Source organism: Amblyomma mixtum, chromosome 1 (genome assembly GCF_055824585.1).
Source record: "Amblyomma mixtum isolate Tamu chromosome 1, ASM5582458v1, whole genome shotgun sequence".
Lineage (NCBI taxonomy): Eukaryota > Metazoa > Arthropoda > Arachnida > Ixodida > Ixodidae > Amblyomma > Amblyomma mixtum.
In genome coordinates, this window is record NC_143012.1 from 7,980,601 (window position 1) to 8,002,558 (window position 21,958).

At 46.9% G+C, this 21,958-nt stretch overlaps 1 protein-coding gene across 1 annotated transcript in view; it reads left to right on the forward strand.

Moving 5' to 3' along the window:
• The window catches only part of LOC149365397 (carbonic anhydrase 1-like), a 95,338-nt gene extending 73,614 nt beyond the window's left edge, over positions 1–21,724 (forward strand). The window contains exons 5-10 of the mRNA XM_089568604.1: positions 5,972–6,154; positions 8,422–8,591; positions 12,534–12,626; positions 14,693–14,809; positions 20,943–21,080; positions 21,603–21,724. Of these exons, the coding sequence (XP_089424730.1) occupies positions 5,972–6,154; positions 8,422–8,591; positions 12,534–12,626; positions 14,693–14,809; positions 20,943–21,080; positions 21,603–21,704 (803 nt within the window). The 3' untranslated portion in view covers positions 21,705–21,724. The remainder of the gene's footprint in view (positions 1–5,971; positions 6,155–8,421; positions 8,592–12,533; positions 12,627–14,692; positions 14,810–20,942; positions 21,081–21,602) is intronic.
• The last annotated feature ends 234 nt before the right edge of the window (positions 21,725–21,958 follow it).

Consider the following 21,958-nt stretch of genomic DNA (forward strand, 5'->3'; position numbering starts at 1 on the left):
ATTAACTATGACAAATTGGGTTCGATTTGATAAAAATTCCTTAATCCAGTTTAGAATGCTAGGGTGAATATTTAGGTAAGAGAGCTTAACCAGTAATCTCTGGTGCGGTACTTTCTCAAAGACTTTTGTGTAATCTAAAAAGATAGCGTCAATCTGTTGGCTGCAATCAAGGTTAGCATGTAAGTCATGAATAAATGCAGCCTGTTCTGTCTGACAGGAAAGGTTTTTACGGAAGCCATGTTGTGATGAATGAAAGAAATTGTTGGAATCGAGAAAGTTCATGACTTGAGAATAAATTACATGCTCCATGATTTTACAAGGAATGCTTGTTAGGGAAATGGGTCGACAATTTAAGGGCGAGTTTTTGTTACCAGACTTGAAGATTGGGACGACCTTCCCCACTTTCCAGTCATACGGTATGTTACCCGAAGAGAGAGACTGAGAGTACAATAGTGATAAGTAGGCTGTGGAAATGTGCTTAGTATTTTTCAGAAATTTCGAGTTAATTTCATCGATCCCGGTTGATGATGTTAGCTTGATATTTTCGATACGAGATGATATACCATCTGCGAAGAAAGAAACTGGATCCAGAATTGACGCTGTGAAGGAACTTATAAAGGCGTTAGCAGGTAAATCACACTCTTTCGCAAAAACAGTTGAAAATGCACTATTGAAAATGCTAGCGCGTTCACATTCACTGATGGTTTGAACCATATCATTAGTAAGAACGATTGTGCGCGTATCCTTCGGGTTTACTACGTGCCAGAATTTTTTAGGATTGTTTATTAGCATATTTGGCAAGTCAGAGTGGAAAAAGGTGTGTTTTGCTTTGCGGATAGCATCAAGGTAATCAACTTCGTCGGTGTAGTACTTTTCCCATGATGCCTGGCTTGGGTTCCGCTTTGCTACCCGATAGTGACACTTTTTCTTGTTTTCCAGGCGTTTCAGGGCCGTAGTAAACCACGGTTTTTGCTGGTTAGCACGGAAACTCGCCACAGGGATGTACTTGTTTGTTAATGCGTGAACTTTGGCCCTGAAAATCGTCCTGTTATAGCTTGTCCCTTATAGTTTGAGTCCCATTGGGACGTTAAACACCCGTAAACCCAAACTTCGCCTCCAAAATTTTTAACTCGAACCCCTTAGTTAATGACGTTGGCAGTGTGGTCATGACCGAAGCGCCCATTGTGACGCAGATGTTGATACGGCATTTCGTCTGCCAACGGCTTGCAGCAATAGATGAAGCTGAAGTTAAACAAAAGCGAGATACATATGTTGCTATCACCGGGAAATTTCGCTAGTAAACTGCCTGCGTCAAGGCTGAATTTACACGTTGATCTTGGACGCTACGCTACAAAGCCATTTGCTTCAAAAGTGCGGTAACCACTAACCTGTCCTCGGTGCGGGCATCGCGAGTTTCCGTAAAATGGCTGGCATAATTCGAACTCTCAATATTCCGGTCATAAAGGAGAATTATTATGGCACAAGCGCAGTTTTGGACAAAGATCACGATGGCATAAAATATATTTCGTACACTGTACTGAAATGTTTCAAAAATTGATCTTATCAGCCAAGCATCAGGCCAGGGCAAAGCTTCTACCTAATGTGTCACCAGTGGTTAGACGCCTGCACTGGCGATACCCTTCGCGAAGTCCGAAGTTTCGGCTTCTCTGCTGCTTGTAGAAGTGTGTTATTAGGTTCACGTGTTCTTGACGAGAGAAGGTGTTTCAGAGACCCTTTAATTAGATACCCCAGGTGGTCGAAATTTCCGGAGCCCTTCACTACGGCGTCTCTCATAGCCTTAGTCGCTTTGGGACGTTAAACCCCATAAACCAACCAATCAACCAAATGATGACTCGCGAAGCTCGCGAGATGCGCTACATACAATGGTACCAACTGGGAACAACTCCATACAATTATTGTTCTGCGTGAAAATCTATCCTCCGCCCCTATCTCACATCTTGACATTTGTTAGGCAGCAAAATACGCTTTCATCGGCGGGGAAATTGATTTGAAAAATATTCCCGCCAGACGATTGAATGTGGTGACGTCATTATCGGAAAGAACGCTTTGCCGCCGCTTTGAAGTGAATGGCGGTGTAAGTAGCATCTGGGATCCGTAAGAAAAGAAAGGTGGTACGCAAGTATTTTAGTCCCCACCGTACGTGGTCTATTCTCACTCCCAAGCTGCTGTACGCCGCATACCAAACGCCACCCTAACTCCTTAACTCCATCAATAGGTCGAACTAACGATCTCCGCACTGCAGCCTTCCGCCGTTTTCCTCCGCTGTGTCCCGTGCTCCGCACCGTAAAGGAGGTCTACCTCGAGCTCCGCCTCGACGAGCACCTCTACCCTCCGTCATATTCCTCACTCACCGGGCCGGAGGCTTGCCTTGTTTGGCACATCCGAATTAATGCATTCATCAGCCCATCCCGCCTCTTTCCCTATCGGTATCCATCCCACCCATACAGCCCCAAGTGCCCCCCTACCTATGTGGGCTTATAACATTGCCTTTTCAATTGTCCGGCTGCTTAGTAGTGGGGTTCCTGTCCAGCCCTTTCCCATTCCAATACCACCTGGCTCGACTGGCTTGGCGGTGAAGGGGAAAAAAAAGAGCGCGTACTGATCGGCCAGGTGGTCGATACGCTCGGCCTGTTATTTCATCATCACCATCAGCCTGACTACGCCCACTGCAGGGAAAAGGCCTCTCCCATGTCTCTCCAGTTAACCCTGTCCTTCGCCACTGGCAGCCACCCTATCCCCGCAAACTTCCGAATCGCATCCGCCCAGCTAATGTTCTGCCGGCCCCTGCTACGCTTGCCTTCTCTTGGAATCCACTTCATTAACCTTAAGGATCAGCGGTTAAGGATCAGCGGTGGGCATTGCGTAGCCCAGGTTGCTCTTCCTGCGCGACTTTAAACTGCCCGCTGCCATGGTGGGCAGGTTGGGATGACGCCGCGAGGTCACATGACCTAGGTGGCCCACCTCCCTCCTGGGTTGTTCTCTGGGGACCACCTGCCAGACTCGTGATTTTTTTCGCTCATAACGCCGAGGCCCACAACGCCGACACCGGATTTTCTGGACAACCGGTACATACGGCATCAAGTTAATATATGACTTGTACTTCTACTATACACGCGAAATCAGGCGATGATGGCAACACCTCTATTTCACTTTTTGGTTTTTTCTTCCTTATGGAAGACTGTTTTTTTTTTCGACGAGAGTGGTCTCTGTGGTTATAACGCGGTACCCTATCGACAGAGGCCAACTTTTGCTTGCCCGTAGCGTCCTTTTAATCCCTAAGCTTACGTGCAAAGGCCTGTCCATTGGACAAATGCAAAAGTAAAAGACTGGCTGGATTATTACTTTCATAAGGATCCCGAATAGAGAACGCAGGGGCGGCAGAAACTTAGGTGGGCGGATGAGATTAAGAAGTTTGCGGGGATATGGTGGGTGCAGCTGGCAAAGCAGAGGTTTAATTTGAGATACATTGGAGATGCATTTGTCCTGCAGAGGACGCATCAGGTTTATGATGATGAGGATGATGAATTAATATCAGCCCGGACAAATGTAAGATCTCAGCAGGCGCTTCTAGAGGGGATTATGCGAGTCGACGGTTCCTGCGAAGGTTACAAAAGATGGTTCCTTTCGTTGCTGACATGGATCTCATGAGATACGAGATTTTTATGTGACATTCCTCGGAAAGTCCCACCGAAGCATATCTATAAGACATAACACATGCTACCTTTGAGCTGCTTGTTGGTAGCGCAGTCAGCAACGTAAGAGTAGTGCTTCGTTAATCTTTATTAACGAAACATCATTAGTAAAAAAACGCGGTATAGCAGCATCCGAAATATGTAACTGTCAGCTCTCAGATAACATCTGTTAAATCATGTTTATATATCGGGGGAACCTTTTAGTGGAGTCCCGTTGAGTAATCTGATCGTCTTCCTCAATATATTGCGTGGAAATAAACAACTGAAATTGAAATTCAGTTCATTTGAGTGTACATGGGTGCGATACATTCGAAGGCAGCCTGTAGAATAGCGTCTGAAGTGTAAACACTGGTCCGATAAATGGTGTGATCATCTGTCAGTAAGTGGGTTTTAGAAGAGGTATTCAGTGAATAATTATTCATGTAAATGAGAACGGCAAAAAACCCAGCGCCGTGACTTGTGATACACCAGAGAGGTTCGGGCGCGGGGACGAGGATTGTTAAGCTATACAAACTTGCCACCCGTTCGGAGGAAAAGATCATGTGATATACATGACACGCACTCGAGATAATATTATGAAAGAGCTTTACGACATGCCTGAATGGCAAGCTTGTGGAAAAGCGCTAGCGCTTGGTCAGCATAGCAGGGAACGAGGCCTTGTACTATCGGAGACTTACTCCTCCCCCCCTCTCCAAGTTCTTTTCCTTTCTTTCTTTCTTTCTTTCTTTCCTTCTTTCTTTCTTTCTTTCTTTCTTCCTTTCTTTCTTCCTTTCTTTCTTTCCTTCTTTCCTTCTTTCTTTCTTCCTTTCTTTCTTTCCTTCTTTCTTTCTTCCTTTCTTACCTTCTTTCTTTCTTCCTTTCTTTCTTTCCTTCTTTCTTTCTTCCTTTCTTTCTTTCCTTCTTTGGTTCTTTCTTTCGTTCGTTCGTTCTTTCTTCCTTTCTTACTTTCTTTCCGTCTCTTTCTTTGCCTTCTCTCTTAATTTCCTCCTTCTTTCTTTCGTACTTTCTATCTTTCCGTCTTTCCATCTGTCCTTCTTTCGGTATTTCTTTCTCCTTTCTTCCTTACTTTCTTTCCTCTTTTCTCTCTGCCTTTCTCTCTTCATTTCTTTCTTTCTTTCTTGTACACACAATGTACAGAAAATACTCAAAAATTGTTCACACCCTTAGCCAGAGGGGTAGTGTCGTGTCCAATACACACTGTTTTACCAGGGTAAGCGGGTAAACGGTAACGGTTCATAAAAGACGAGATAATAACAAACGAAACAGCAACGAATCACACAGGTTTTATACTGTTCAAGAAGGATGTCTTAAATGAGGCTACAACATTACGTTCAATTTTTAAGTCATTAGGTTCCGAACCGTCACTATGGCGTCCCTTATAGCCTGAGTCGCTTTGGGACTTTAAACCCCCATAAACCTTAAATCATACCGCAATCAGTGATGGCGGCGCCACACCTGCCGATGCACTCCTGATATCCAGACATCAGAAGTGATTAGGTTTCGTCTCTTGATCCCTAGAGAGCGCGGCTTCTTTCAGACCCTCCCTTATCTCTCGAAGGCGAACTTGCGTTCTCAACTCTCCCTAGTTTAGGGCCACGATACCTGCCACAGAGCTCCACGACTCGGATTAGAAGCAAACCACCTTGGCTATATATTTTTCGCAATGATGTACAGTCTTTGTCAAAAGTTTAGAGCCCAAAGGGTTTGCTTCTAAGCCTTGTAGTGGGACTCCTGAAGCATTCGTGGTAGTCCTACCCATTGGAGGAGGCAGGAACAGAAATCACCTTACCTTCAGGAAATTTGGAGCGCTGGAGATGCATTACGAACCACACAGTGTGGCTCGCAAGCAAACCCCCTGGGCTCCAAACTTTTGACAAAGGCTGTACGTACGTAATGTCGTTTTTTCACGCAGGTGACAGCCGCAACGTGGGAAACCTTGCACTCCGGGGATCGTGGGATTATTTCCCGTTTTGAAAATGCGCGTGGTATTATGAATTCAGCAAACAAAATTGATAGCATTATTGGTGCAAAATCTCTGTGCATGCCTCACTGTTTTGGGTAATAATTAGTGCGTCTTATCGTCAGCCTTAAGAAATAGCCCAGTAGCGATATGAAGGCCGCTAAGTTCATCTGGAACAGAAATCGCTGCTATGTGTAGCACGCTCTCAGAGCGAAAAAGAAAAACTGCAAGTTCGGAATGCAGACAGTTGTGTGAATGCCTTACAGGATTAAACACGTTAAATCGCGCTTTCACGCAGATGCTCCGGATCCGTGGCTACCTAAGAAATGCACTCCGGAGAATATGTGCCAAAAAGAAGGCCCACAATCATCTCCCATCCACGTCAGAATCTATCCCGCTCCCGACGCTGGTGAGGAGATGGGGTTGAAGACTGCCTACGGTGCGGAGTTGAAGCACATCAACGTCACATTCAACAAATTCTGTAAGTGTCCGCTGGCAGCGCCCCCGTGCAGTTTGAATAAAAACTGCCGCCATGAAGGGGCGCCAGATATCCAATATAATTCCATTGATTTAAGGGTCCCGTTCAGGGGAAAAATTGGCGTCGGCTGCGTTGTGCGGCGAGACTGACGACTCACGCGGATCTGTGCAATGAAAGAGATAAAAAAGCATGGCACGTAATGTGAACTAAAAGCCGCCCACAGTTCAAATGTTGTAAATTTACAGAGTAAATGACTTCAGGGAGTTGAACTATGACCATTGAGTTGCGAGTCCGACAAGCTAACCCTAGACCATTCAAGCACTTCATCAAGAGATGTTGTCGGGCTGGTTGGCTTGATACTTGTAACGCCATGAAAGGTTATGCGCAAAAAAAAAAGACTACACGAAGACAGAGGACACCACAGGACGACCGCAAACTAACAACTAGTTTATTCAGAAGTTGACACCTCTAAATATAAAACAAGCAGGTGCACGCGCTGCGGATACACACACAGCATGCCTGGTAAACGCTATAGCACCATCCATACCCTACAAGACAGTTCTTAACAAGATCTGTCTTGTAGGGTATGATGGTGTTATCACGCTTACCAGGCATGCTGTGGGCGTATCCACCATCATACCCTACAAGACAGTTCTTAACAAGATCTGTCTTGTTAAGATCTGTCTTGTAGGGTACGCTGGTGTTATCACGTTTACCAGGCATGCTGTGGATGTATCCGCAGCGCGTGCACGTGCCTCTTTTGTGTCGACTTCTGAGGCGCCAACTTCTGAATAAACTAGTTGTTAGTTTGCGCTCGTTCTGTTCGTCCTGTCGTGCCCTCTGTCTTCGTGTGGTTTTTTTTTTTGCGCATAACCTTTCTTGGCATTGAAGCACGTTCTTTGGACTTGGTTAGTTGGAGGCTTTATGTGTCTTGGGGTTAAAAAAATAAAAATAATTGAATGACAAGGAATAGAAGATTTAAAATTTTAAGTATAAACAAAGAAATCAGCCGCCGCGGTGGCTCAGTTGCTCAGCTCCTGACCCGGAGAACGTGACTAAGCGCGCGGCGGCCGCATTCCGATGGAGCCGAAATGCTAGAGGCTCGTGTGCTGTGCGATGTCCGTTCACATAACCACATGGGGGTCGAAATTATTCGGATCCCGCCCCTGGTGGTGGCGTTCCGTGGAATGCCCGGCAGCGCTACAACACGCTGTCTCGTTCCACTCCTAAAGGCGAAGCTTAAGCGTCATTAATTAGCAGTTAATTAGTATTTAGTCATTAATCGGTACTTAGTCACTAATTAGTAATTTGTCATTACTTCGTCATCAATTGTGTGTGACGTAATCCAGTGTTGACGTCACCAGTTGCACAGAGGCAAAGTGGTATAAATAACCGAGGAATCAAAACAGCGATTACAAAGATGATAGGCAAACAGAAACCGGATACAGCTGACGAGGCAGGGTGGGAGAGAACCCCCAGACACTCAGAGGAAACGATTGCGTCCACATGGACCAGTGCACAGTATGTGTGGTGTGGTGTGGTGTTGTGTGGTGTGGTGTGGTGTGGTGTGGTGTGGTGTGTGGTGTGGTGTGGTGTGGTGTGGTGTGGTGTGGTGTGGTGTGGTGTGGTGTGGTGTGGTGTGTGGTGTGGTGTGTGGTGTGGTGTGGTGTGGTGTGGTGTGTGTGGTGTGTGTGGTGTGTGTGGTGTGTGTGGTGTGTGTGGTGTGTGTGGTGTGTGTGGTGTGTGTGGTGTGTGTGGTGTGGTGTGGTGTGGTGTGGTGTGGTGTGTGGTGTGTGGTGTGTGGTGTGTGGTGTGTGGTGTGTGGTGTGTGGTGTGGTGTGGTGTGGTGTGGTGTGGTGTGGTGTGGTGTGGTGGGGTGTGGTGTGGTGTGGTGTGGTGTGGTGTGGTGTGGTGTGTGGTGTGGTGTGTGGTGTGTGGTGTGGTGTGTTGAACACTAGACCCATTTCAAGATTTTGACTAGTACCATCTACAACCAATGCGTTATGCCCGTAAACATTTAATGCTTACGCTACTCTCGGTTACGGGAGAGGCAGAGATTTTTTTTCTCGCCTATGGGCTGAACCATCGGTGCACGTTAAAGTACGCCATGTAGTCGCTACACACCTGGTGTTCTCCACTACAGTGTGCCTCATAGCCCGAAGTGTTATTTCTGGCAACTGAAAATTTAGTTATTTAGTAATCGTTAATAGCTGCATATATCGACGGCCTCGGGGTATCTGATGTTTGCCTTTCTTCCTTTCAAACTGCAGTGTACATGACGATTAGAGACGCCACACCGCCCACCCTACAGCTCGGCGCAGGGACGTACTTCCTGAGGGAAGTGCACTTACGGTTTAAAAATAAGGCCGGCGAGCAAGGATCGGAGCATGACTTGACGTCCGAGGATTCGATGTCCACTCCAGTGGCGACTCCCTTGGAGGTGCGTCTGTCTCCTTGGCAACATGTTGATAGCTTATTGCTTGCGGGACCGCAGGTAATATCACATATGAATCGCGAATCAGTTTCCCGTATTAGGCTTTCTTTCGCGAGTCCCACGCTTTATATGCCGGCTGCCACTGACTTTACATCCTTGGAGTTAAGTCCTTAAATGATCATGGACACCTGATTTTAGTTGCATGTTTTCTTCTTTCAAATTACTGCTAAGACAGCGATTACAAGGGCTAGTTGGTGGTTCATCGTCTGGGAACCACGCTGGACTTAGACAAGGGACACCACAAGGACGACGACAGACGGAACGTTAGACAATAGAACGCACGGTTAACCACGTGATATTCCCGTACAAACACTAATTTATAATCGATTTCTTTCTTCTCGCTATTTCGGCTTCATGAACCAAACGATGCCTGTTACGCGTTGGGACTGTTTAGGTCATGTGACGCACAAAAATATTGCAATAAAATTATCGATATGTGCTTGTAGTTCACAGCAACGTTTAGTATCTAATCCATCTTTTGAAACAAGAAAACATCCACCAAAACAAGTGTTTTGAGCAAATTTCGCGCAATACAAATGCACATAAGGTAGAAAAATGCACAAGAGAAATTGGGGGCTCGTCTGGGCAAGTTTTCTTTTTTAAGTGTTTCACCGACTAGACCAGCAGTCTGCGCTACTAATGTTGTCTATAAAGCTGCACACTCCGCGTTCAGTTATGCTCCACGCCACAACCGAAAATTTCCTCGGTTATACCGAAAATTCCCATTCCAGGCCCTAAATATTCCCTACTGCAGCTGCTGCACTCTGTGAATATAGAAAAAAGAACTTCATCATCTTCATCAGCCTGAATACACCTACTGCAGGGAACAAAAGCCTCTCCCATGCTTGTCCAATTAACCCTCTTCTTTGTCAGCTGCAGCCACCGTATCTCCCACAAACTTCTCAATCTCATCCGCCCACCTAACTTTCTGCCGCACCCTGCTACGCTTGTCTTCTCTTGGAATTCACTCCGTTACCCTTAAAGACCAGCCTTCGCATTACATGCGCTGCCCAATCCTATTTCCCCCTCCTGATTTCCACTAACATGTTATTAACCGGCTTTTGTTTCCTCGCCCACTCTGCCCGCTCCTGGCCTCTTAACGGTAAACCTATCATTTTCCTTTCCATAGCTCACTGCGTGGTCCTAGACTTAAGCTGAACCATTTTCGTTAGCCTCCACGTTTCTGCTCCATAGGTGAGTAGCGGTAAGATACAGCTGTTGTATACTTTTCTCTTGAGGGATATTGGTAAACTTCCATTCATTATCTGAGAGAAACTACCATATGCGTATATACCTTAGTACCATATGCGTTCCACCCCATTCTTATTCTTCTAGTTATTTCCCTGTCATGATCGGGATCAGCGGCCACTGCCTGCCCTAAGTAGACGTATTCCCTTACCATTTCCAGTACCTTGCAAGCAATTGCTAACTGCTGTTCTTTTCTGATACTGTTGAATAAAGCTTTGGTTTGGTTTCCTGCTTGTTAATTTTTATACCCACTGCTCCGCTCTGCCTGTCTTAATCATTGACCTTGCTTTGCAGCTCATCTCGTCGGTGACATAGCCAGGCAATGTCATCAGCGAATCGCGGATTACTTAGGTATTATTCATTAACTGTTACCTCCGGCTGTTCCCAATCCAGGACTCTGAATACATCCTGTAAACAAGCGGTGAATAGCATTGGCGAGATCATGCCTCTCTGCCTGACACCCTTCCTTGCTGGCTTTATGGAGGGCAATAGAAGCTGTACAGTCGTTATAGATATCTTACAATATTTTCACACAAGACTCTTCTACACCCTGATTCCGCAATGTCTGCATGACAGCTGAGGTTTCCACTGAGTCAAATGCGTTCTCGTAATTAATGAAGGCTATATACAGGGTGTTTCACCTAAGACTTTCTGCAATTTTTAAAAATAAGGTATTTGAATTAGATGCCCGCTTTTTCTGGCATTGCATTGTCAGTGGTGTAGTACATCATAATGCAGCTAAGACGTGCTAACTAGAAGGCTTGTTAACCAATATTTAATAGTTAACTTTTAAACTATTACCCTTGGGCTCCTTAATTGAGAGGCATGTAGCCCACCGTAAGTAAAGTCCATATCCGTTTTTAGAATTTCGAGAACGCGATTATCCTCGGCGCTGTGGCCCAACAAATTTTGGCTATTTCGACGAGTTAGGTTCACTGGAGAGGTTGCTTTGCCTGCAAGCTTCTCAAACCGCATGCATTTTGGCGCGATGTAGGCGAAATTTGTTGGGCCACAGCGCCGAGGATAATCGCGTTCTCGAAATTCTAAAAACGGATATGGATATTACTTACGGTGGGCTACATGCCTCTCAATAATTAAGGAGCCCACGGTAATAGTTTAAAAGTTAACTATTAAATATTGGTTAACAAGCCTGCTAGTTAGCACGTCTTAGCTGCATTATGACGTACTACATCACTGACAATGCTATACCAGAAAAAGCGCGCATCTAATTCAATTAGCTTATTTTTAAAAATTGCAGAAAGTCTTAGGTAAAACACCCTGTATAGGGGCTGGTTATACTCTGCACATTTCTCTGTCATCTGATTGGTAGCGTGAACATAATCTATTGTCGAGAATCCTTTACAAAAGGCTAGTTCATTCGATTGATTGAAGTGTAAGGTTGTTATGACTCTACTGTCGATTACCTTAGTAGGAACGATGATCTTAATGAACGATAATCTCACAGCTATCATTAAGGAGCACGCAGTAGAAGTAGATACGCCCAAGGTAGCCGACTTAAGGAAGTTTAATATGGTGACAATAGAGAATGCTCTAAAGAACTGGGGTAGCCTAAAATCACTGAAGAGAAAACTAGGCGTAGGTAAAAACCGGATGTATGCGTTAAGAGACAAAGAGAGAAATGTCATTAGTAATTTGAATAAGGTAGTTAAAGTGCACGAAGAGTTTTACAGAAATATATACAGTAGCCAATGTAACGGGAACGTTAATCAGGGAGGCAGTAGTGCACAGCAATGGGACATCCCGCCAGTAAAGAAAGAGGAAGTGAAGAAAGCCGTAGGAGCAATGCAGCGTCTATTGTAAAAAGCTTTGTAATTAAAAAGTGTGTACCGAACTCTGAAGGGTACCAGAAGCTTGGAAGAACGCTAACGTTATCTTAATTCATTAAAAAAGGAGACGTCAAGGACTGGGTTCTGAATTTTTTTTTGTCTCCGTAAAAATATTCACTCCCTCAATAAGGACAAATTTTCTGAGGGGTGGATCACTGTTGGCGTTAATGCCCTTAGCGTCAGCACCGTCGGCGCTAAATTCTTGGCGGCATCTCAAGGCCACTGCGTCTGCGTTGGCACAGGCGTTATGGGCGGCGCACTCTAAAGATGAAATGATTAAAATGGATTAAGCTGCCCTCTAGCGCACATCCTTTTATAGGCCGGGTATACTCCCCACTCCGTCGAATAGACTTCCATCGCTAAAAATGCTGAATACTTGCGGTTGGCAACGGAAACATACGAAGTTCTAGCAGTTAGGGAGATTTTAATCGAGGTTTAAACCTCCATCAAATTAATATGCTCGCAGTGGGAATATACCATCGTTGCCAGGAGTAAGCGTTCCGCATATTTAGTGATCGAAATCTTCACCGGAACTAGGGCTGCATACCCTGGTCCTAACAGGGAGTGCGCAAGAGGACAGATTACTCTCTATTACTTCCATAAAGGTACATTTGTGTTTAGAATGCGCGTGAGCCCTGCTCCGAAACTCGAACGTGGTGCTTTGGAAAGAGAACGGGGGACTGGTGAGGACTGGTGATCTCTTCCCAGGGAATGCGTGAATGGGAGGTTCTGTGTAGTTCCGAAGCGTGTAACTATTCGCTGTTGTGCAGACTGACGTTTCTCTGGCATGCAGATCCAGTTCTTCCACGTTAATGGCGCCGCAAAGGATTTTTTCGACAGCATCAAGGAAGCCGACGGTGTGGTGGCGCTGTCTGTGCTATACAAGGTGAGTGCTGCGCGTTCGACGGCCACGTATTGAGTAGAAGCGCGAATATACCTCCCTCGGTACCTTTATTTCTAATACTGCAGGCCTCTTGAAGAGGCCCGAGCAGATGGGCATACTCAATGTTTACACTGAAGCAAGAGCTACGTAAAAAGTACAAGGGAAGTTCAAGTGGCGGCAAAAACACGGGCCTGAGTAAATCAAAAACAGCAAGTATTTAAGATACCTAACTCGAGGCAAAAAGTGTACTAGTGGCTCTTGAAGAGGTAATGAGTAAAAAGTGTGGGGTGCGTTGATTAGGCGTCCTCTGACAGACCGAACCGCTTTGTAGGATCTGGCAGCGTAGACAGGCGTAGCCAGCACCAAGAGAGCGGGAGAACCTCGTCGTCGTCAGGCGCAGCGTAGTGTCAGCGCAGGCCGGTAGCGGAACCCGTCACAGTTGGCACACTACAAAAGTAATAAAACACGGATAAGAATGTACAACACGCACATAACAAAAAAGGCGTCAAATGCGCGCGATATAGGTTAAGGTGCACTATAACAACAATACAAAACACAGATAGCCACTGGAACCTAAACAGTCAAGCGAATATGATACAAGTGCTCATGAAAAACTCGAGAAGGAAAAAAAGGAAAACAAGTGTTTAAATAGATTGGGCTTAATTCATTTTCAGTAATCAGAGCCATTTGTGCATCACTGAGAGCGTTACTGTGCTCCAATGAAGGCCTCGATCTTCGTAGTGAATGCTGCTAAAGTCTGTGCATGTGTAATCAAGGCGTCCAATTTGTTTCGTTGTCAGATGGCGACAGGAAAATCTTGTTTGTATTGCTGGGGCTAGTCGCTTTGTGAACAATATTGGAGAAGGCTGCTGCCAAAGAACGCGATATTCGGAGTGTTACACGTGTAAGATAAATCAAGAAAGTCGGGAAAAGGTGTGTGTGTGTGTGTGTGGGTGTGTGTGTGTGTGTGTGTGTGTGTGTGTGTGTGTGTGTGTGTGTGTGTGTGTGTGTGTGTGTGTGTGTGTGTGTGTGTGTGTGTGTGTGTGTGTGTGTGTGTGTGTGTGTGTGTGTGTGTGTGTGTGTGTGTCATGTTTAGTTATCTTTGGTCAACGATGTTTTCTAATAAACAGGGCCTCGTATTTGCATACGCCTTTCTAATACAGGCAGCCCATCTTTTCAGAAATTTACGCTTACGACTAATAACTGCGCTGTAAAGGTCCTGCAAGCGTTACACGAACTGCGCTGTAAAGGTCCTGCAAGCGTTACACTTCAGGGTGAAAACTTCCTGTATTAAACTTGCGTATTGCTGCCAGCAAAAGCTCTCGTAGTGATTTTTAGCGGTTTTTCTGTCCTGTTTGTATACAAACACCCTGACAGCAGCGCTCCTAACGCATATTTAAAACGCAAACTTTCAACCACATTTCAAACGGGAATATGCCTTTATAAGAATAAAATGGGAGTAGAGCTGTCTTCTATTGCACTCACTTATAAAAGGGAGCAGGGCAGAGATCAGCTCCGTTTTATTGTTTTCTGTTATAGTGCATCGAGCTCCTGAACGTGACGGACCCACTAAAGCAATAGAGCAAGCGACGTGCGTCAGTGCCTGGGTATATCTTTCTTGGACTACACTCTAATACAGAAAGGAGTAAAAACTGACAAATTAAAAGACGATTACGAGAGTCGGTAGTGCTAAGTTATAGCGCAGCTCTTCACTCGTCACCTGTCATCGCTGGCAGGTGGCGTGTTACGCTGCTAGACCCCCTAAGGGTTTTTACAGCGGCAGCCACCTTCCAGGTGGCTTCCGCTCTGCTGCATGGACAACTGGTCATGCCGACAACGCCGACGGCGACGCGGAATGCACAAACCGGCGTCTAAGGGCTGCGCTCTCAAACTAAGTGAGCTGTCTTCTAGCGCAGCTCCTTTTATAGAAGGGAGTGCACTAGAGGACATCTTACGGCCTTTTTGGTCCCATATAGGCGCATTCGTGGTTAGAGTGCAGTTAGCGGCGCCGCCGCAGAGTGGCGTCGATTTCATGAAAATCGCCAATATACCGCACGCATCTGCTGCAGGTGAAGGAAATCGTAGCAACGGAAGGTCTCCCGCCGCAACCACCCCCGGACAGCGCTTTGGACACTACCCTCAAATCCATCGCAGGAAACATCAACGTCTCGGGCAAAGCAAAGCCGGTAGTAAAAGCGGCGTTATTTGCGCGTGCGCCGTACCTGCTTACTGGTAGCATGCGAAACATTTGCGTTCCGGGCTGCTTTTCAGGCATTGCACGCCTTCTTTTGATACACATGAAGGAACGACACGCAGTACGTTGGTGAACTTTCGTCTCCCCCTCACTTTCTTCCTCGCCGCGCCTCAACTGCTCCTCCCTCGCTCTCCACGCACCACCTCTGTAGCCACGAAAGGCCTGTGCACTTTTCTTCTGACGGTTGGCAGTAGCGTACCAGGAATATAGACCCCTTGACTGGCGGCCTTCGCTTCTGGAGTCTTGAGGTGTAAATTATTTACGTAACAACTCCGTGGAATAACGAGCACAATAACGTGGCACCGAAGCGAACTGATTCGGCTAATTTGCTCCCAAGAGAAACTAAAAAACTCGGCGGCGGCGATAGAAAGACGAGTCTGCTCTATCAGCCGCACACCATTTGAAGTGGTGAACTTGCGCAAGGGCGGGGTAAGCCTCACGGCACTTGCCAACGTTTCAACAAGAGTACGTATTTTCGTCTGAGCGAGGCGTTCATCATTGGCGGGGTTTAAACAGGGCCTTCACAACGAAGAGTCGGCCCGATGAGGGGAACGGGGGCGCGGAGGGGGAAGAGTTCGGATGGGATCCCACTTCACGTCGGTGGCTCAGTGGTTATGGTGCTCGGCTGCTGACCCGAAAGACGCGGGTTCGATCCCGGTCGCGGTGGATGAATTTCGATGGAGGCGAAATTCCTGAGGCCCGTGTACTGTGCGACGTCAGTGCGCGTCAAAGAACCCCGGGTGGTCGAAATTTCAGGAGTCCTTCACTGCGGCGTCTCATAGCCTGAGTCGCTTTGGAACGTTAAACCCCATAAACCAAAAAAAAAAAGCCACTGCAGGCCCTCTTTCCCCTCATTGGGCTTTCCTCCTCGGTGTGAAGGCCTTATTTAAACCCCGCCAACGATGAATGCTTTGCCCAGACGAAGACAAGTTCTCTTGTCGAAACATTGCCAAGCACCCTGTGCCTTTCCCCTCCCTTGTTCACTTTGTTAGTATCAAGAACCATCTACATAACCTCTCTTTACCATGCCGCAGCCTCGAACAACGTAGAAGCAGTAGTGCGCTGCTGTAATAATTCAAGATAAATCAGGTTGCATATCGTATCACAACGTGATAAAACCATATGCAGGTTGCTTTGAGCAGAAACAAACAAACATTACAAAGATTCGCCAGATTATGATCAATCTCGCGGGGTGGGGTGACGTTACCAGAGGAGAGCCAAAGCCTCCTTTCCTTGAAAGCGCTGCTGTAGCGCTGTGCGTAGTGCACATTGTGTTGTGGCGAGAAATAACAAGCGCCGACCAATTGTTAGACACAAACAAAAAACAAAAAGAGACGTTTCGACTCCGCTACGGAAGCCTTGTTCACAATGAAAGGGAGAACAAAGTGAGGGTTCGTTTTAACTGCTTCATGATGTGGCGCAAGCAGCGCGTGTAGATCGGGGGTAGATTTCCTTCGTTACGGTTTAACGTCTGTGATGTTGTTTGGATATACATCGATTCCAGGTGAAGCCTTGCCGTCTTGTTCTTTTCTTTTCCAATTATCATCGCGCTGTCCCAGTCGATGGCATTACCCGTGGAAACAGCATGTTCTGCTAATGCGTTTTCCGCCACTTGCCGCCTCCATTGTGTTGTGCGCATGTGCTCATCTTTTTCTTCGATTACGGACATAATTTGCACCCGACCTCTAGATATGTTATAGTAAATAGATTACTTGCATATTTTACCTCTCTCCCCCCTATCTTTCTGCCTGTTCCCTCACCTCTCATTTCGCCAGTCTGCCTGCTATCTCTTTATTTCCGTTGCCCCAGCTCAGGGGCTTCCCGTAGCGATGACAGGTGCCGGGGCTAACACAAACCTTTTCCTTTCTTTAATTTATTTATTATTTTTAAATAAACAACTACTACAACTACTATCGCTGTGCTTGCACCCTTTGCGGCAGGTGCGCGTACCGCGTTCGGCGGCTAGGCACGTGGTCGCGGGACCAAATCACGGCTGCGTTTGAATGGGGCTGATATGTAAGAGGCCCATACACTATGTGACTTCTGGCACGTTTAAGATGTTGAACATCATTTGGGTGCTTTTGATGGTCACGAACAGCACTGCACGTTAAAACTGTACATACAGACAGAGCTCAAACTGTCGCTTTTAGTGCGCCGAAAGTTCATTTGGTATGAACGGTTATACAGAAATTAAAGGAAAATGAAAGAAAGTATCAAGTATAGTGGTTTCGGGGTGCTGAGGTCGCCTCTTTTCGTCTGTGGTTGATGGGCGTGCATAGAGAACCTGGGTTTTGACGAAGTCGACTTTTCACTTCATCAATGTGACTGACTGGTCACGCACGCACGTGCATTTATTTGATGACAGCGGGCAAAAGGTTTCAAACAACTGTCTTTTCATCTTATCCTGTGACCAAAAGATGACAGTGGTGTTATCGAACAATTGTTCGCACTTCTTGCACCTAGATCAATGATCCGCAAGGTTGCCTGGCGTAGTTAACAAGCCGCATAACCTGCAATGCTCCCAGAGCCTTTCATTCAGGCACCGTCCCGTCTGGCCGAAGCATGCCCGGCCGCATGATTGCGGTATTTTATACACCACTCCGGAAAAGCAAGGCACGAACTTTGTCGTGTGCTTTTCCCCACATGTGCTCTCACGGCTCGCTGGTTTCAAGTTTATCTTTGCACACAAACCCTTGAGTTTGTTTTGATGCGGTAAACACTACTGCGACATCATGCCGTTCGCCGGCTTTCTTTAGCCTATGGACACGTGCCTGTGGAAGACGACGTGCATGGCAGGCAACATCACAGGTCGCTTATCTTTGTCCCGTTCTTTCTTGTTCTTTTGTTTTCCTATTACGACTGTCTTGAGGGCACCTTCAGCCACCGTCAACTGGTCGCAGTGTAACATCAACAGAGAGTTGAAACCTTTTTTCATGTTTCAGAAAACGAAGGCTAGTGGATAACGGACCCGCCAGTCACATTGACGAAGCGGGAAGTCGACTTGTTAATAAAATGAAAAAAAAAACTAGCAGTGGTTTAACTATGCTGCTCCGAATGATCGAGTGATAGCCGTTCTTGATAGTCTGTCACGTGAATATTGTTGAACGACATGCTTTGGATTCCGTAAATGTCAAGGCAGCTGATATGTCAAGCCAAGGTCAAAGCAACGGAACGACTAAGCTGAAATTATGCTGGACATGGTTTAGTCGAAATCGAAGGTCAAGTTTCGGTGGGTGGGTGGACCAAATTTTTGGAGTAGCCCGGGTCAAATTTGGAGGTTACCATCGTGATGCCCATAATCAAGTTAATCTGGGCATCTACTTTGCTCCAAACCGAAGAAGGTCTGGAGATGGACGAAATTTAGGAGTGGCTCTTGTAAAAGTTGGAGGCTTACTATCGTGTCGAGCACATTCAAATTAGGGTGGACATCGATTTTAGTCGAAAGCGATTAAGGTCAAATTTCGAAGGTGGGTCAAATTTTGGAAGCGGCGCAGATCAGGCATGGAGACTATCATCAATTTGAGCGGATTTAAATTAGTCTGGACATCGATATTAGTCAAAATCGATGAAGGTCAAATTTCAGGTTTGGGTGGGCCAAATTCGTTGAGTGGGTTGGGCAACATTTTAGAAACGGACCGGGTCTTATTTGGACACACCATCGCATTTACCACAGCCAAAATATGCTTCAGAATCTGACTTAAGGCCGTTGTTATGATGTCGTTAACTCCGAAGGTCACTTCAATGTTCCGCGGATCCCTCAGATTCTAACTCGAGCTTTGCCTTGCGTACAGCTGTCACTCTGAAACCAAGAGCATCTGCGCATGCGAAAATAGGCTAACACAGCACCCTGATGCCACCATATTAGATATATTCTTTCATTTTCTGTTTCTTTTTAACCGTTGGTATAAAATGAATTCCCCGCACAATAAAATCACTTGATAGTCAGCGCCGTGTCTGCATATGTAGTTTTTGCGTCCGGAGCCGCCGCAGTGGCTCAGTGGCTATGGTGCTCGGCTGCTGGCCCGAAAGACGTGGGTTCGATCCCGGCAGCAGCGGCTGAATTTCTTTGGAGGAGAAATTCGAGGCCCGTGTACTGTGCGATGTCAGTGCACGTTAAAGAACCCCAGGTGGTCGAAATTTCCGGAGCCCTCCACCACGGCGTCTCTCATAGCCTTAGTCGCTTTGGGACGTTAAACCCCATAAACCAAACCAGTTTTTGCGTCCGGTGGTATCTGTACCCATCAGTAGTGTGCAACTGAAGTTGAGCATGAACAACCAACTAGGCCTATTTGCAGCTTTACTCGGGCATACAAATGTTTACTTTGAGCGGCCGGCGTACAATGGCCAAGTGAGAGAGTGTGCGAGCGTCGATGCCCCCACATGAAGACAATGGCCTCGCGCCATGTTCTGACCGGCGCAGAGCAACTCGTCTGTGCCGGCGGGAAAGACATCGCGTAGGCCATGACCGGCCGCCCCCCCACCCAACCAAGCAATTTGCACGCCCTCGCGCCGAGTACTCCTGGCAATCATGCGCAACGCAGCTCCCCACATTGTACATAGTGCATATAGCAGAACTACCCCTGTCCTTTCTCACTATCACTCCCCCTTTTCTTTCCCTCTCCCTGTCCTTTTATCCCCGCTAGGCGCAGCGTCGGTACTTCAGGTTTTGATGGAAGATGCCGCGGCTAGCAACATCTTTTCCTTCCATTATGGTTTCTGTTAACAAATATCCAGTAACGACAACAACACGTTAAGGTACTTCAGGTAGTAGGAAATTAATCCGAATCCCTTTACTACTGCGTCCCTTCCTTTTTTTGAATATCTTTATCCCTTCCCGCGTGGCACGGTTGAAGTACCCACCGAGAAGTGGGACAGCTAGTTACTACGCCTGGAAATGAATTTGCTGACCCGAAAGACGCGGGTTCGAACCCGGCCGCGGCGGTTGAATTTCTTTGGAGGAGAAATTCTAGAGGCCCGTGTACTGTGCGATGTCAGTGCACGTCAAAGAACCCCAGGTGGTCGAAATTTCCGGAGCCCTCCACTACGGCGTCTCTCATAGCCTTAGTCGCTTTGGGACGTTAAACCCCATAAACCAACCTAAAGCAACCGAAGTTTTCTTCCCCCTCGTCTTCCCTGCTCGCACCGCGGCTGCCGCTATGTTTCTACGCACTCCTCTGCCCGCACTCCGCCCTCACCTCTACGGCCACCTTCATATGCGGTGGTGGTGGTGGTGAAAAACATTTATAATGCAATAAATATTTAGAGAGAGGTGATTGGGGTAGGCCCTATTGGCCCTTTCCCCTAACAATACTAGGTGGAGCCCCTATTCCGGGGCCCCATTGGCAAGCAACGCCGCCCGCGTCCGGTGAACCAAGGCCTTTTGGGTCTTTAGGTCCTGACAGCCGAGCAGGGCCGCCTCCCAGTCCTCTCTGGTGGGGTTGGGGTTGGGGGGGATAGATGGGTTTGACTGACACGCCCAAACCATGTGGAAGGTGTCAGCCACCTCCCCACAGAACTGGCACGCGCCATCAAAGGATGTATTGAAATGTTTAAGCACCGCCGGGCACAGTACAGTGTTAGTAAGAATTTTGATGAGGAGGCTCTCGTCAGCGCGATCCAGACCCTTACAAGGGGCCGGGTAGCGCCGGTGCTCCTCCTTGTAGTAATCGGTGATTTGTTTGAATGTAATGGCCAGATTGTCTGATTGGGACGCCGACAAAGCCGCGAAGCAGGGGAAACGTGCCATTAACCGCTGTCGCTGTAAAAGACAGTATTGTCCGCACTTGTGCTCAGGCCGCTGAGCGTAGTCATCCGGAAAGTGCAGTAATTTGGGGCCAAGTCGCTTCCTTTCTTCTTGAAAGGCGCCATACTTAGTTTGTGAAAATAACTCTAGGGACATTGTCATGATCGCTGGCCCATCTACTAAAATGATAACGTGGTTTGACGTGAAGCGGCACAGCGTAAGGCAGAAATACAGTGGGGCCTTCTAACGTGAATCTGATTCTGGTTGATCAGCCACTGTTTCCTTGAGTGTACTTGTGATTCGGTGTCCTGGTGCTGCGCAGGGCGTGAAGCTGGACACTTTAGTTCCGGCAGCTCCTAAGTCCTTCTACACCTACAGCGGCTCCTTGACTTTTCCACCCTGCACCGTGGGTGTAAAGTGGGTGATTATCCCGGACATTCAAGAGATTAAATATGAATCGGTAAGCCATGCAGTTTTAACACCACGTCGTTAAGGGTCCCGACCAGCGGAAAACCTACATAGATGGAGTCTTCGCATGCGCAGAAAACCCCAGTGGTCGAGAGGGTCGTGACGTCACACGTGAAGATGTGGAATGAATTGTGGGCAACATTAGAAAACGTGATTAAAAGGTCACAACATTACCCAAACGTCATTATGACAAGCAAGTATATAAAGTAAAATGCATTGCGTTGAAAAGAAGATTGATGCAGTTAGTCGGGAATCGAACCCCTGACCCTTCGTGGTTAAAGCCAGACACGGTATCCATAAACCAAGAAGGCGTGTTCAGATCGATTTTTTAGAGAGGAGCTTTATGTGTATGTAGTGTAGTCTTTCATATGATATAGAAAGTGTCCACCCCGCCGTAGCGGCACAGTGGTTACGGCGCTCAGCTGCTGACCCGAAATACGAAAAAAGGCGAAATTCCTGCTGCCCTAGTATGTTTGGTGCCTCAAGTTATATGCGATTTATTTTTTTCTTTCAGCTGGAAGCACTTTGGAACGTCGCAATTACGTCAAACTCCTTGACAGTGAGGTCGGATCCAAAGGAGCAGCATGACTTGAAGGTTCACACGCGTATACCTTAATAAATTTCCCCTCTAGCTGACATACATGCCGGGCCTTTGTATTGCAGTGTAGTGCGAGTCGGTTTCATTGGAAACTAGAACGTTAATCGAAATATTTCCATGCCATGCTATGGGGCATGCGTTGAAGAGAAGCGTGTAAATTGTAACCGTGATGTACAGTGAGCAGCTTCGGAAGTTAGTGGCAACGAAGATAGAAGCCTGAAGCCATCGATACCGTGCTATCACCTGCAATCAATGTATCAATGATCCCCACC